We start from the raw sequence: 15586 nt of genomic DNA, 5'->3' as shown, positions 1-15586 counted from the left end.
TCTAATAAATTTGTTAGTCTCTAAGGTGCCACAAGTACTCCTTTTCTTTTTGCGAATACAGACTAACACGGCTGCTACTCTGAAACCTGTGATGGTACAGACGTGCAGAGGCAGTGCTAGCCCACTGGGGGCCTAAGCAGGAATATCCCCCCCATACAACACATAATAAAAAGGGACAATGGGGGCCCCTTGAGCTGCTCGGGACCCTAAGCAATTGCTTAGTCTGCCTAGCACTGGCTCTGCTGGTGGGTCCTCTTTTGTGTCCTAGCGGGAGGGGGCGGAGGCGTGATGGAAAGTTGGTCAGAGCAGTGGCGGTTGAGCTGGAGCCAGTTAGACAGTTGCTGTGGTTAAAACGATGGGGGCTGATATTACTGTTGCAGCTTGTGGTTTTCTTTGCAGAGCATAGACTGAGTGGTCCAGCAGAGCGGGGGAGGGGAGAGAAAACGGCCCTCAGGTCTCTTCTTGTTATTCACATTCACCTCTGCCTTTACACCCTGCTCTGAGTCCCCTGCTGGTGGGGTGGGGAGTGCGGGTCCTGCCGGGGGTGGGGGTAGGGGGAGTTATCCAGTGGGTGGGAGATCCAGACTTGCTTTGCAGTCCAAGTCTTATACGCTCGTTCCCAGGCCAGCAGCAGGGGCGACCTGGCCTGGCCGGGCCTGCTCTGAGTGCGAGAAAGCCTCACATCCTGTCGGGTGACTTCCCTCCCAACCCAGAAATGGGTTTTAGAGGAATCAGCTGATGGGGGTGAGAGAGCCTGGGCTGGGGGCTCTCCGGACTTGGGCTCCCTTGACAGACAGAAGAGTTAGTGGCTGGATTAAGTCTGGCCCTGTCTCTCCTCCTCCCATTTCTCTTCTGCTTTGGGGTGCTTTGATTGACACGTGTCAGCACCATGTGTCATGGGGAGGCAGCATTGCTCAGAGCTCTCAGAAGATATCCTGGTGCAAGGCATGGCCTGGCAGTGCTATGTCAGGCTGAGAAACCAGCCTACCTCCACCCCACCACCAGTTCCTGGGACCCACCCCACGTGTGTCTGCCCTGATGGCAGAATGAATGTCTCTGGAGTAGGTAACTCGCATCTGATCTGTAGTAAAGAGGAGTCCATATGGGATGCAAACAAGCAGCAGTTGGAACAGTATACCTTACCTTTGTGGGGTCCATGTTGAATTTCTTCCGGCCCATGCACAGATCTTTGTCCCTCTGGGCTGTTTTGCTGCGGATGCAAAGGTGGAGAATCAAGCCTGGCACAAAGAGAAGCAGCCAGTATTCCCCTCCAGGGTGGGGCAGGAGTGGGGCTAAGTTGCCAACAGGAGTTCCCACATCTCAGCTCAGGCTTGCTCCAGGGCGAAGAAGAGAAGCCACCCCCTGCCTTAGAATATGTCTGTCCTAAGGCAGGGGGTGTTAACCCCTATGGAGCCTGGAATCTCTCAAGGGGCTGGTGTTTTACTGACCTCACTGTTCTCTAGTAAAGAGAAATCTCATGAGAGAGAGAGTGCACGCGCAAATGAGCTGTCTTCATCATTTCCCATGTCCAGAAAGCTTCCCCTCTCCTGGGACATGAGCCAAAGCCCACTGATGTCAATGGAAAGGCTTCAGCTAGGGGTGGTTCCTTCTCCACCCTGAAGAAGAGCCATGCCACCTATGCACCAGAGAAACACCCATGCAATCGCCACCTCCCTGCAGGCATGTGGCTGGATCCTCACCTCTCTTCTACGCTTTGGAAGCAATCTATCTCTGCAAACACCTGCGCAATCTCCTCCTTCAGCTTCTGTGGGAGGAAGAGACAGGGAGTGAGAGCGAGCCAGGGGATGGAAGAGAGACCAGATGTCTCACCTCATCCCTGGGCAGCTGCCACTCCCGGCTGGTGTGGGCAGGGCCAGCCCAGTTCACTGGCCATTGTCACAGGACTAGCCAGGGTGTCTTATCAAAAAGGGCGCTGATTTTAGGTGGCTTTCTCCACCCATGCTGGACACTGGCTGAAGGCTGGGGTAGGTAGCAAATGTTCTGACACCTATTGTCAAACATGGCTGAAAAGTTGAGTGTAGAGAGAGCCAGGGAGCAAGAGAACAGGGACCCATGTCTGTGCCCGCTCTGGAACGGATCCTGGGTGTTGTGCCGTGCCCCTTTCTCTGCTGTAGCCACGCAGCCAGGAAAGCTGTGCAGAGAGATAGTGGAACCAGCTACCAAGCAGGGGGAGTCACCTTGGGCTTAGGTGTGCTGATCCTGTATCAAAGGGAGCTGCTTGTTCCCCTGGCATTCAGCAGTTGACACACAGACTGGTGAGCTGGTGGGGCTGCTCCTCACTATATTCTATCAGTTAAACATGGAATTCAGCTCCTTTGGACACTTGATAGCTCCCGGCCCCTAGTCGGCTGCCTCTGGGTTACAAAGGGAGCCAAGTTCTTCGGGTTTACTCCACACCTCTGTTTCCCCTCCCACCCTTTGCCTGGTGAGCTGATTTAGATTTTAAGCCCTTCAGGGCAGGGACTGTCCCTGAGAACATGATTGTACAGAACCTAGTACAATGGAGCCCTGAGCTTGGTTACTGTAATTCAAATGGTTACTGCTCAATAGGCAATTTGAGATCTACTAGCTGTTTAACTGCAGTGATAATGCACTAAGATTGCTGCAGAAATTCCCCAGGGGATGAATCTCCATCCTGGGACCCTGTTACCTAAGCACCTCCTGCTCCACTGGGCAGTGACTGATTACCAACCAGCATTGGGGAGATGACAGATTCAGACTATTGGCCCAACGAGTCCAGTATCTTGTCTACTGCCATACTGGGTCAGCCCTCTGGTCCATCTACTCAGGTTTCCTGCCTCCTACGTTGACAGTGGGAAGGCAAAAAAACAATGCAAATGGATAATTATGTAAAGCTGTACCTGGAATGGGGGAGGGGGTTTGCATTCCTGACTCTATGGCAATCACTTCACACCAAGAAGCACGAGATGGGATTATTTATCTGGTAGAACTTGGCTTAACCTTCTGTCCTAGGCCTTGCACTGCACTCGTCACCTGGGCATCTGGGCACCTGCAGATTGTAGGCCAGCTCCTCAACTGATGCAAGTCAACGTAGTGCCACCGATCTGGCTCAATAAGCTCTTCAGTGTGTGATGCTGGCAGGCCAGGTGCCAGCTCATGGCGAGGCCCCTAGGCCTCACTGAACACTGACACATGCATAGCTGGAAACCAGTCTGGCTCACTTGGGTATTAATATTGTTAAAATGGGTATTAGATTTAGAGAGATGTGTTTGGACTGTATGGAATGCTTGTGAATTGCCACATGCATTAATCTCACTGGTAATATCGGTACCCCTATAAGGTAATATTTAAGTGTTTGCTAAGAAACTGGAAATCCCCACAGTCAGGAAAGAAGCATTACCAAGCATGAAAATATTAGTTTACCACAAAAGATGTCATCTTCTGCTCAACAGAAGAAGGCCTATAGACAGCAGATGAACCACCATGGAACATCAGTGGACAAGACTTTGTTGATTGTTTCCCCCCACACCCATGAAGAGGGGAACTGCACAAACCTACATCCCATCACAGTTTGAACTCTGAGGGAAGGGAATAAAAATCCCTAACCAGAAGGATCTGTATCACTGTGTTGCTTGGAATTTGGAGAGGGCAGTATTTCTAAGCATAAGCAAGGGATCCCCAAGGATCCTTAGGGATGCTTAGCTGGATTAACCCTAAAGGACAGATAGCGCCTGAACATTACAGCAGCTTCTATTTTTGAAATCTATGATTGTAACTTGTGTGTGTGTGTGTGTGTGCGTGCGTGTGTGTGTGCGTTTACCTGCTTTAACCTTGCCATACCGCCCTTATTTCTTTTTCCTAATTAATAAACCTTTAGTTAGTTTAAGATAGGTAGGGCCCTATCAAATTTACCATCTATTCTGGTCAATTTCACGGCCAGAGGGTTTTAAAATTGGTCAATTTTATGATTTCAGACGTTTACATCTGAAATTTCACGGTTTGTAACCATGGGGGTCCCCACTCAAAATGGGATCATGAGGGATGGGGGGGGTTGCAAAGTTGTAGGTGGGTCCCAAGATTGCCACCTTCACTTCTATGCTACCTCCAGAGCTGAGATCCCAGCTTCCTGCAGTTAGAGGAGGTTCCTGAGGTAGAGGTGGATAGGATCTCCCCCATGCTGCTGGGAGCGCCTCAGCTGGAGACTCCTGGCTGCTAGTCCACTCCAGGGGCAGATTAAGGCATGGGCCCTGGCCAATTTAGGGCCCCCCAGGAAAATGGGTGCCCCAGCCCTGGAAGAGGCCCCAGGGCAGAAGCCCCTACCAGGTCACCGCGAGACCCAGCAGAGCCGCAGGGGAAGAAGCCACGAGCCTGGGTACCCCGAGCCACAGCTGCAACCGCAGAGCTGAAGCCTTGAGCCCGGACTGCCCCGAGCCCCATCTGGAGTGGCAGGGGGCGGAAGTCCCAAGCCCAAGCTGCCTCAAGCACCAGCTGGAGCGGGGGGACGGGACAGAAACCCAGAGCCCAGGCTGCCCCAGCTGCAGCTGCTGTGAGTGAAAGCTCCCAGCCTGGCAGGAGCCACTGTGGAAGGAAGCCCCAAGCTTGGCGCCTGGTGCTGCGGCAGGAGCTGGGGGGGAGGGGGGGAGGATGGAAGCCTGGAGCCTAGCTCCTGGGCTGCTGCCGTGCAGAAGTGAGGATGTACCACCCTCATTTCTGTGCTGCCTCTGGAGATGGGTCTGATTTCCCCACCAAGAGCAGTTGTGCAGGGGAAGGGCAACTCCTGTCCCTTCCCAGCGCAGCTGGACTAGCAGCTAGGAGCCCTGGGCTCCTAGCAGCAGGGGAGATCAGGTTTGTGGCGGAGGGCTGATTTCATGGTCCGTGACACGTTTTTCACAGCTGTGAAATTGGTAGGGCCCTAAATATAGGATTGGCTAAAAGCGTTGTCTTTGGTGTAGGATATAAGGTACAAATGACCTGGGGTAAGTGACTGGTCCTTTGGGACTGGGAGTAACCTGAAAATTGAGGTTTTTGGTGTTAGGGACCATCTGTCACAAAGGCAGGCTTGTGTCACAAAGGCAGGCCTGGGTGGCTAGATAGATTGCAGTGCCCAAGAGGAATGTCTGTGACTCCCTGTTAAGGCTGTTACAGTGCCTGTGGAGTTCACACTTGATGGGTGGTTAAATCTAATGATAGAAACACACAACCAGTTTGGGGGTTGAGCCCTGGTTTGTAGCTGTCCTGAGGTTGGCACCTGCATTTGTGAGTCACTTCAGACAGCCTGACACAGGGCAGGGGCTCAGATGCCATGACAATGGGCATGGAATAGAACAGAAACTATCTGGTTTTGTACACTGCCATGCACAGCCATGGTACTAGACAAGTAATATGTGCTAATTAATAGTAACTCCAAATATTGGTACAGCTGCTGTAAATTGGCATAGATCCATTCATGTCAACAAAGCTACCTCGATTTATCCCAGCTGAGGATCTGGGCTGTTAATAATATTGCTCATAAAATTCACCAGCCTTTTCAAAATGTCCCGTTATAGTGTTTGCCTTGATGATCTCTTGCAACAGGGATTTCCCCAGAAGGGATGCTGCTTAATGGTGGGACTGGTGCCATTTGAACCTCAGAATTCCAGATCTGATGGTGCTTGGGAAAGTATTTCCTGCCAGGCCAGGGAACTGTTCTAGATGGGATGGGATGTTTGTAAAAAGTTCACCCAGAGAGCAGGTTCTGGAAAGACCTGCCTGTCCAGAGATGGGAAGGGGCGGGGTGGCCCATACCTGAATGTCCTCCAGGAGTACCATCTTGTGCTTCTTGATAGTATCTATTTCAGCCTCTTCAGCCTCGCTCAGATCAGATGACTCTGGAAATACAAAAGGAAATAGAAAAGGAGGATTTGTGGCACCTTAGAGACTAACAAATTTATTTGAGCATAAGCTTTCGTGAGCTACAGCTCACTTCATCGGATGCATTCAGTGGAACATACAGTGGGGAGATTTATATACACTGATTATATAAATAATATATATTTATCTCTGTGTATATAAATCTCCTCACTGTATGTTCCACTGAATGCATCCGATGAAGTGAGCTGAGGCTCACGAAAGCTTATGCTCAAATAAATTTTTTAGTTTCTAAGGTGCCACAAGTCCTCCTTTTCTTTTTGCGGATACAGACTAACGCGGCTGCTACTCTAAAAGGAAAAATGAATGCCAGTGAGAACGGGAACTGTCTCAGGCCAAGTGGAGCCCCACAACATTGTGGGCAGGACAAAGCAACCCCTGCCATTCCAGTCCTGAGCTGCTCCTTCCCATAGCATTCTGCCAGGGCACCTCCCTCCTGCCCGGCACCCTACCCTCCTATTCCAGTCCTGGGACCCAATTCCAGCTCTGCCAATGCTTCTCCTAACCCTGCAGCACCCCCAGACACACCACTCCTGGGCACTACACGGCAATGCCAATGTCCCTCAGCCCTGATCTTGCAACAACCCCCCTGTTTCGCTCCCTGGACTCTCCCAAGTAGCGGTGTTCAATCTTGCCAAATTTTGTTTCGTGGTTTCTCATACAAACGAGCTTCTTTCATGAGCAAGATCAGGACAAATTAACTTGATAAAGCATGTTTCAGAGTAGCAGCTGTGTTAGTCTGTGAAGTGAGCTGTAGCTCACGAAAGCTTATGCTCAGATAAATTTGTTAGTCTCTAAGGTGCCACAAGTCCTCCTTTTCTTTTTGATAAAGCAGTGACCTAAATATAAAATCTAACCCAATCAAAAGCCATTGGCTTGATCTCTCTTGATCTCTCAGAAATTAAAGCCCTTCTATTAAATGCAGAAACAGATGCAAGAAACAAACGCAAATGGGACACAGAAATGGTTTAAGAGAGAGTCTAAGTTGATGCTATTTTGAGGGAAGGGAATTTGGGGGGGGTCATCTGAGGAAGAGGAGTGATGGGGCTGGGAAAATCTTCCAATGACCACGGGCTTAACACAGATGTAACTCGGGCTGCTCTTGCTTCCCCTCTTCTTCACAGGAAGACAAGTGATGACGGGGCTGAGAAGACCACAGAATGATTCATAAAAGACCTAAAAGAAGAAATGGAACGGCAGCAGAGCGGCTACATACACTCTGGCCAGAGCGTAGCATTCAGCAAGAATCAGAGGAGAAATAGGAAGCTGCAGCAGCAGAAATGGAGAGCCCACATCAGCGGCAAGGGAGTTCAGGGGAGCCACAGATCAACCCACGCACATATGGGCAGCGTGTGGAGAGCTCTCACTCAGCCCCAGGCCAGGAGCATCTCTCTAGGCAAATGCCTTCCCCCGCCCCTGCATCAGATCAGTCCAGCAGGTATCCTGCTCTGTTTGTGCACACACCAAAATCCCCTGGGCCTCCCGTGTCTGGGGGGGAAAGGGGAAGTCTGACCAGCTGTTTTGGAAACTCTCTTAGTGTGCCTTGCACACACGGAACAATGTCTAAAAATAGGGTGGAAAAGGGGAAGGAATCAGCTGTGGCAGGGGAGAGAAAAAAGAAGGGGGAGAAAGAACAGTAATCTCAGAGCACAGGGGCTTGTTTCCTGCAGCGTCCCAGATAAGTGAGGGACGGGGCAGCCCCATTAGAGTCTTACCACATGTTCTTACGCCCCCCGCAATGCTACTCACTGAACTCTACTGGCTTCCCTCTAGGCTTCACATGCCCTGAGGATGCCCAACACAGACGAAGGGGGCAGAGTCACCCCAAGCAGTAGCCCTTAGCCAGCTTCCTGCAGACAGTTGTACACATGCGCACAAATTGCCTTGACTGAGTTGAGGCCACTGAGACTGGGGAGAGCTGTGTGGACGGGAACTTGGACTGGGCAGGAGCATATCCCCCAACTCTGGAGTCAGCCTTGGTGGGGACCTGGAGGAAGCTAAATTGTCCAAGCCCCCATGCAACGCAGGTAGGATGGGAAAATGCCTGCTCTCATAGATTCTAAGGCCAGAAGGCTAACCATCATGACCATCTAATCTGATTTCCTGCCCACCGCATGCCACAGAACCTCACCCACCCACTCCTGTAGTGGGCCCATGACCCCTGGCTGAGTTACTGAAGCCCTCAAATCTTGATTTAAAGACTTCAAATTACAGAGAATCCACCATTTACTCTAGTTCAAACCTGCAGGTGACCCGGGCCACACACTGCCGAGGAAGGTGAAAACCCCCCAGAGTCTCTGCCAATCTGACCCAGGGGGAAAATTCCGTCCCAAATATGGTGATCAGTTAGACCCTGAGCACATGGGCAAGACCCACCAGCTAGACACCTGGGAGAGAATTCTCTGTAGAACTCAGAGCCCTCCCCATCTAGTGTCCCATCACTAGCCATAGAAGATATTTGCTAATAGTGGTCATGGATGGGTCATATGACATTGTAGGCAACCTCCAACTGCTGCCCTTGGAAGGCTGTTCCAGAACTTCACTCCTCGGATGTTAGAAATCTTCATCTAATTTCTAGCCTAAATTTATTAATAGCCAGTTTATATCCATTTGTTCTTGTGTCAGCATGGGCCCTTCCCTTAAATAACTCCTCTCCCTCCCTGGTGTTTATCCCTGTGATGTATTTATAGGAAGCACTTTGTTAAGTTAAGCAAGTCAAGCTCCTTAAGTCTCTACTCGTGAGGCAGGTTCTCCATTCCTCTGATCATTCTAGTAGCCCTTCTCTGCAGCAGTTTGAATCCATCTTTCTTAAACATAGGAGACCAGAATTGCACACACTATTCCAGATGAGGTCTCACCAGTGGCTTGTATAATGGTACTAACACTTGCCTATCTCTACTGGAAACACCTCCTGTCATGCATCTTAGGGCTGCATTAGCAATCTGTGACAACCAGACCTGCAGGCTTGACAAGTGAATTATGATGGCTTGACAAGTGAATTATGATGGCTTACTGCCTGGCAAATGGGCTGCCTAACTCCAATTCAAAATCCCAGCCCCATTTCTGTGCCGAGTGCAGCTCAAAAGGGGAAAGGGGCAAAGGTGGCTTGATGTCACTTTTATGCCCTCTTATCCCAGGGTCAACAAGAGACCAGGACAGTCCCTGGTGCGAGCAAGAGCAACCTCAGGGCTGCTACAATCTTTGCCTGGGGCTGTTTGGGCAGCCGGGGAGCAGCAGTGTGGGCACATATTCCCTAGCCTCGCCCTCAGCTATGCTCCATACCCTGATGGCTGTGGTGCTGTTATAGCTGATGTGCTGCTACGGATGGTCTGCATCACCTGGGGGTATCTTACACTGACCAGTGAAGCCGGCACTATGGCTGCTTTGCTTTGGTGAAACAGCTTAAAGCATGTAGCGAGCCCAAGGATCTGGCCCCCAGAGGATGTCCACTGACCCACGTCGCCAAGCTGAGGCTGGAAATAACAGGGCTCCCTCTCCTTGCAAATGCTGCCAAACAGCCGAAGAAACAAATGAATTACCTGCCTGCCTTGACTGGAAGAGAAAAGGGTAGACAAGGATGGAGGCAGGGAGAAAGTGATGGGCAGATTGAGTCAGACATGGAAGGGGAAACAAGAGGAATCAAGGTGAGAGTGAGCAAGAAACGGGGCAGGTGGGTCACATTTACAAAGGGATTTAGGCACCTAAAGATGCAGAGAGGTGTCTAGTGGGATTTTCAGAAGCACCTAAGCAGGTGAGGTGCCTAACTCCGATTGGAAGCAACTTAATAAGTAAGTGAATTTAATGTAAGCGCCTCTCTTTCATTGTGCTTCCCTAGCAGGCATTCCAAACCTCTGCATTTTGGTAGCGGAGACACGAGATGGCTAGTTTGAGTCCTTTGTTGCCTGCTTTGGATTCTGTAGTTGGGTGGGGAAAGGAGAGAAAATAACCTAAAAGTCACCCTTTTGCCCACAAAATCCTGCAATGAGCCAGAATCGAGTCGTTTCTTTGAAGAACTATCCGTTGAATCAATTGAATGGTTAAATGAGGGCAATTATGCTACTTAGATTATAAGCTCACTGGGGCGTGGGCCGTCTTTTTGTTCAGTGTTTGTACAGCACCTAGCATAATGGGGTTGTGGTCCATGCTGAATGCTCCTAGGCACTGTGGTAATAAATAATAATGTGCAGGCAGCTGGCCTCTATTTTCCCAACAGCAGAGGAGGTTGACAGCAGCATAATGATTCCCCTTTCTTTCATTTTCTGCTTTTATAGAAAATGGAGCCTGGGAACTTGGGAAGGGAGAGTCCCAGTGGATCTTCTCACTGGTCCACTCCAATACCTTAAAGATGAGCCTGGGCGTAGCAATGCAATCACAGGGTAAAGAAGTTCACATCTGGTACAGAGGATCCACACAGAGTCTAGGCACCAGCTAAGTTCCATGTAAACCCTGTGTTGAGGACTTAACTTAAATGATGCATAGACCACGTACAGGCCCTCTGCCCAGGGATAAATTTCACCCACATTGAACAGGAATTAGTTAAGTCAAGTCCAATGCCCCAGGGAGTCAGTGCCCCCAAAGGTTTCATGAGCTCCTATCGTTTCCCCAAGACATGCTCAGACCTCTATTTTCAAAACTCACCTCCAGCGTGGATGGTGCAAATTTGGTAACCACACTGTACACATGCCAAATAATTAACACAATGGTTTAGCCAGCCACACCGAAGACCACATACTGTAGCTAGGTTTCAGAGTAGCAGCCGTGTTAATCTGTATTCGCAAAAAGAAAAGGAGTACTTGTGGCACCTTAGAGACTAACAAATTTATTTAAGCATAAGCTTTTGTGAGCTACAGCTCACTTCATCGGATGCATTCAGTGGAAAATACAGTGGGGAGATTTATATACATAGAGAACATGAAACAATGGGTGTTACCATACACACTGTAAGGAGAGTGATCACTTAAGGTGAGCTATTACCAGCAGGAGAGCCGGGGGGGGGGGGGGGGGGGGGGGAGGGAGGGGAAAACCTTTTGTAGTGATAATCAAGGTGGGCCATTTCCAGCAGTTGACAAGAACATCTGAGGAACAGTGGAGGGTGTAGCTAGGCATCTAAATGCATACCACTGCAGACAGGAACAACTGCATCTGCAATTTCCTCCCTCCATTAGTAATGGGTACAAAACTGTGCTGGCAATACTAGAAGCCACTAGACTAAATGCAGGATCCACAATACACAAGCCTTTGGTCTATCTTGGTAGGAGGCTGAATTTACAGCCAATGAGAGGCGGCAGCAGACCCTGGAGTTCCTCACTCTCCTCCTTGCATAGATCCCTCTCCCAGCCTCACCACTGTTCTGATTATGACATGATCATCTCTCCATACTCCATCCTATGAGCGCGGGCTCCATCGCACAGCCCAGCCCATGGCCCTGCCGGCATAGCTCTCTCCCACATAGGAACACACAAGATGAAGTCGCTCACTTCGCCCCCCAAGGGAAAGGGGTGGGAGTTTCTGCCTTTCAGGCTCGCCCTGTCAGTCATCCATGGACTATGAGGGAGGAGAGGAAGTCGAACATTTTCTCCACAGAAACAGACAATGGGCTTGATTCCCCGGAGTTGGCCCAGAGAGGTGCAAATGGCATCCCCTAGCAGCAGCAGGGGTCACTGTGCTTCAGTGGGATTCACTCCAGGCAGAGGACAAGGGAGTATTTACACCCTCGCCCCTCATTAGGGTCGTGCCATGGGCTGGGCGACCTTAAACTGCAGAAGCTTCCTCACTGAAAGCTGCCTGAGGGACACACTCAATCGGGGCAAACTCTTGGCCCCCTGACCACGCCTCCTCCCCAGGAAGCACAGCTGACTTTTGAACCAGTGCCAGCCAGCCGTGGGTCCCCAGGCAGGGTGGGGTTGGGGGTGGGTACCTTTCACTGCTCCAAAGGCCAAGATTTCCTGCCAGTGAAGACCCTTCCCCAAATGTCTGCCAATGTCAAACCAAGCCCAAAGACCAATAGCTCAGCTCAGCAATAAAATCATAGGCCTGGATATATCCATGCGAATCATAGAAATACAATGACTCCACTTAAGCTACTCGGGGCAAGGACTTTGTGTTGTGTGTTTGTACAGCACCCAGCACTGTGGCCCCGGTTCACAATTGGGGCCCCAGACACTACTACAAAGCACAATAGTACAAAGCACAACAATATTCATAACGTCAAGTAACTCACTGTGGCTATTAACAACATTAGAGCAATCATATTTTCGTGCTGGACAACTGGTTTTGAGATCCACCTTTTCCTTGGACAATTGACCTTGCCAGCATGAGGCCAGCCAGGATCCCTTTGTTGTCAGCTTCTCCCCCACCCACCCCCCCGTTGCCCACCACTTACTAAAACAGGAAATACGTTTTTATCTCGCTCACTGCCTCTCGGCTACTTCTGTCTTTCTAGCTTCTTTTGGAGTCCGTCATGTTTCTGTGGTTCGCAGGGATATGTCCAAGCCTATGATTTTATTGCTGAGCTGAGCTACTGGTCGTTGGGCTCCCTCTCCCCCACTCCCCATTTCCAAGTGGACCATTCCCTCTCTCCTCCACTCAGGGGGCTGATTTACTGTTACCATGCCCCACAGGCAGTCATTTACACCTGTGCTACGCACTGCTCAATCAGAACTCTGGGGGTTTACACACACTCACTTTGCACTAGCCCCAGCTGGGGCAGGGAAGCGAAGGCTTTCACAATTTCGCTGTTGAGCTTGCAAGTCATGCTTTTGCACCTCTGTTCCTGTCACACCGAGGCTGCATCAAAGGAATCTGTTGTTTACAGTCATATGCTGACCCTCAGTACAAGCACCATGCACCTCTGATGCCCCAGGCTGGGCCTGGCATACTCCATGCCTCCTTGTTATCTAGCTACTCTGAGGGTTACTGACATGAGGGATTTAACCTTCCTCCTCAGAGATGTCCTGTCTGTTCAAAGCTCAGTAATGGCTTGACCCTGGTCCCATTAATGTCAGTGGGTCGGCTCCCAGTGACATCTGCAGGGAGCCGGAACAGATCCTGAATAACTGGGAGGGATGGAGGGAGGTGAAAACAGCACAACACCTGCAAGCTATAAATCCCACCCAAAGCATCTGGGGAACTCCTCGTCTCCCCTTTCCTCCCCAGCACCCCTCTCCAGCTGGTGTCACTGCCCTGACAGAGCCTAGTGGGTTAGCACCACTTGCAGCAACAAGACAGGAAAGAGGCGGCCAAAGGAAAGACTTACCAGTGGGACAAACGTCCATCCTGATACTTGCTGAAAGGAGAGTTCTTTAACAGCCGTCAGTTTCTCTTTCCCCACTGCTCTTGTGGGTGCCTGTCACAACTAGCACTACTTCAACTCAGTAGCTAAAAGTGTGTCAGCTGGATGGACCACGTTGTCTAGAGGCTCCACCCCCATCTCTTCCCCATATTGCTCAGAATGGTGAAGGCAGTGATGAATTCATGTTTCTCAGAGTGTACAAACCCTTATTGGTTACTTCCTAAAAATAAAACGAACCAAGCCATGAGCAAAAGCCATGCTGTTTTAACATGGGCAGCCATTCAGGTCTTTGCTGGGGGGTTGGTCTCGAGATTCACTGTCATCTGGTTTGATCCAACATACTCTGGGGAGTGAGGAAGAGGGAAGTTGGCAACCCAAAGAGCCAACTTGCTTCGTGGATGGTTTTGTGCTGGGAAACAGGTTTACAACCCCCCGCTTCCCCCGCCCCTGCTCTAAGCTCCCAAAAGAAGTTAGCCATAGGTGGTGGGTGGGTGAGAATTCCAAAATCGGTGTGTGCTGGGTCCTGCACTGCACCCTGCTGACAGCTGTTGGTCTTATATCCAGACCAGGTTCCTTTCTCCCCATCCCAAATTGGTCCCTTTTGGGCAGGCTCCTCAGCAAGGATTGACTGGGCCATGGAGAGTGAGCTCCCCTCTCATCCTTAGAGTCACTCCCTCCCTTGTGGAAGCCTTGCCCCAGCAGGGCAGTGGAGGGAGCTTGCCCTGGCCCTGCCTGTGCTGTGTCTGTTCTGGAGAGTATAGGACTTTAACCACCGGGACAGTCAGTGTCAAGCTTTCTCTTCCCCTCCTCCCACCCCCACCCCGGAAGGCTGCACACTTCCCCTTGAGGTAATTGCACTTGGTTGCCACGTCTAGTGTCTATTCTATGTGAGGCCCTGACACGCTGTGAGGGGGAAGGAGGGGAGGGCATTGTGGCCACAAGGGGAGCTCGACAGCTGGCATCAATGTTCCGAGATTCTCTTGCAGGGCAAGGGATTCACAGGGACTTACACAGTTCATTGTAGAAGTGATCTGGTGGCCTGGCCACGGGATTCCTCTCACTTACTTCTCTGTCAGGCTTACGGCTGAGGATGGTGAGACAATGCCAGACGTCCTGAAACCGAGCACAATGTGAGCAGGTATCTGGCAGGCCTCTCCTCCACACAACCTACAGCTCTGCCAGAGCACCTCACTTCTGCCCGGCCGTACTCTATGCTTCTTCAGTTCTGCCTCCCAGCTCTGCCCGGGCCCCTCACTCCGGCCCTGCAGCGGTCCCTGCTATTCCAGCCCTGAGCCCACCCCAGCTCTGCCTATGCACCTCACTGCTGCATGCTGTACTATTCCAATTCTGCCCTCCACCAACTATGCCATGCCCCTTGGTCCAAGACCACCCCCTGCTACTGCATTAACATTACCTCTCTTGAGCAGCCTGCAAAGCCATTTCCCCAATCCCTACCTGCTATACTCACTGCACCGTGCACGGGACTGGCAATAGGGTTGCGGGGAGGGTTTGGAAGATGGTTCCATGGGGCAACCCCAAAGCTAACTGACTCATTTTATATAAAATGGGGAGATTGGAAAGCTCCTCAGGTCACCCTCGGCCTCCTGCTGCAGAGCCACAGCCTGGTTGCTTGGGCTGGACTCTGTGCACAGTTGTTACCGTGTAAAACAGGTTTTCAAGGGACAATTTTCCAAATACACTGGACGATTGGGGCTCACTGAGGGGGAAGGGAGCTTGTGGCAGCCCAGGTGGGGCCTGGGGTCCTCCCAGAAATCCAGCACCCCACAGCTGTGAATTATAGGCATCCCAAAGACTAAACCCAAGCAGCCATGGGTGGGGGGACGATCATGAATAACCCACGATTTTTAGGAAGAAGCAGTGACAAATCCCCTCCACCCGCAGGTTTTCATGTCCAAGGCCATTTTCACAAGGCAAAAGGCTAGAAATGTATTGTTTGGGGCTTTTATTAAATGCAAGTTGAGATTTCTTGGTCCCCCAAACAAGGGGAGGAGCCCCTGCATGAGACCCACACAGTGCAGGCAATGCAGCTTAGTCCTGACCTTCAGCACACTCCGTCGCTCCAGCCGCAGAGGCCCTGGCCGAGTTCTGTCAATAAGCCTCATTCAGACCTGCTCTCCAGTCCTCCCACAGCTCTGCCAGTCTGTATCCTGACCTGCAGCACCCCTTCTTATCCCAGTACCGGGATCCCCACATGGCTCTTCAGAGGCACCTCAGACCTGGCCTGCAGCTCTCTCTGCTCATCCAGTGCTAACTGCTGACACAGATCAGCCAATGCCCCTCAACTCTGCTGCCCTTGGCCCCATCACCAACTCTGCCACCGTCCCCTCTGCTATTCCAGTTCCAGGTTCTTTCCTCATTGGAGGTGGCCAGTCTTGGGGAATCCTG

The 15586-nt window shown here is 51.1% G+C and overlaps 1 protein-coding gene across 1 annotated transcript in view; it reads right to left on the bottom strand.

Annotated features, from left to right (window-relative positions):
- The window catches only part of CYTH4 (cytohesin 4), a 31381-nt gene extending 18086 nt beyond the window's left edge, over positions 1-13295 (bottom strand). The window contains exons 1-4 of the mRNA XM_038422268.2: positions 13145-13295; positions 5767-5849; positions 1701-1765; positions 1144-1210 (exon numbers count right to left, since the gene is read on the bottom strand). Coding sequence (XP_038278196.1) covers positions 1144-1210; positions 1701-1765; positions 5767-5849; positions 13145-13163 — 234 coding nt within the window. The 5' untranslated portion in view covers positions 13164-13295. The remainder of the gene's footprint in view (positions 1-1143; positions 1211-1700; positions 1766-5766; positions 5850-13144) is intronic.
- Positions 13296-15586: the final 2291 nt, after the last annotated feature.

Source organism: Dermochelys coriacea, chromosome 1, assembly GCF_009764565.3.
Source record: "Dermochelys coriacea isolate rDerCor1 chromosome 1, rDerCor1.pri.v4, whole genome shotgun sequence".
In the NCBI taxonomy this organism is placed as follows: domain Eukaryota; kingdom Metazoa; phylum Chordata; order Testudines; family Dermochelyidae; genus Dermochelys; species Dermochelys coriacea.
This window is presented reverse-complemented; position numbering and strand designations above follow the sequence as displayed.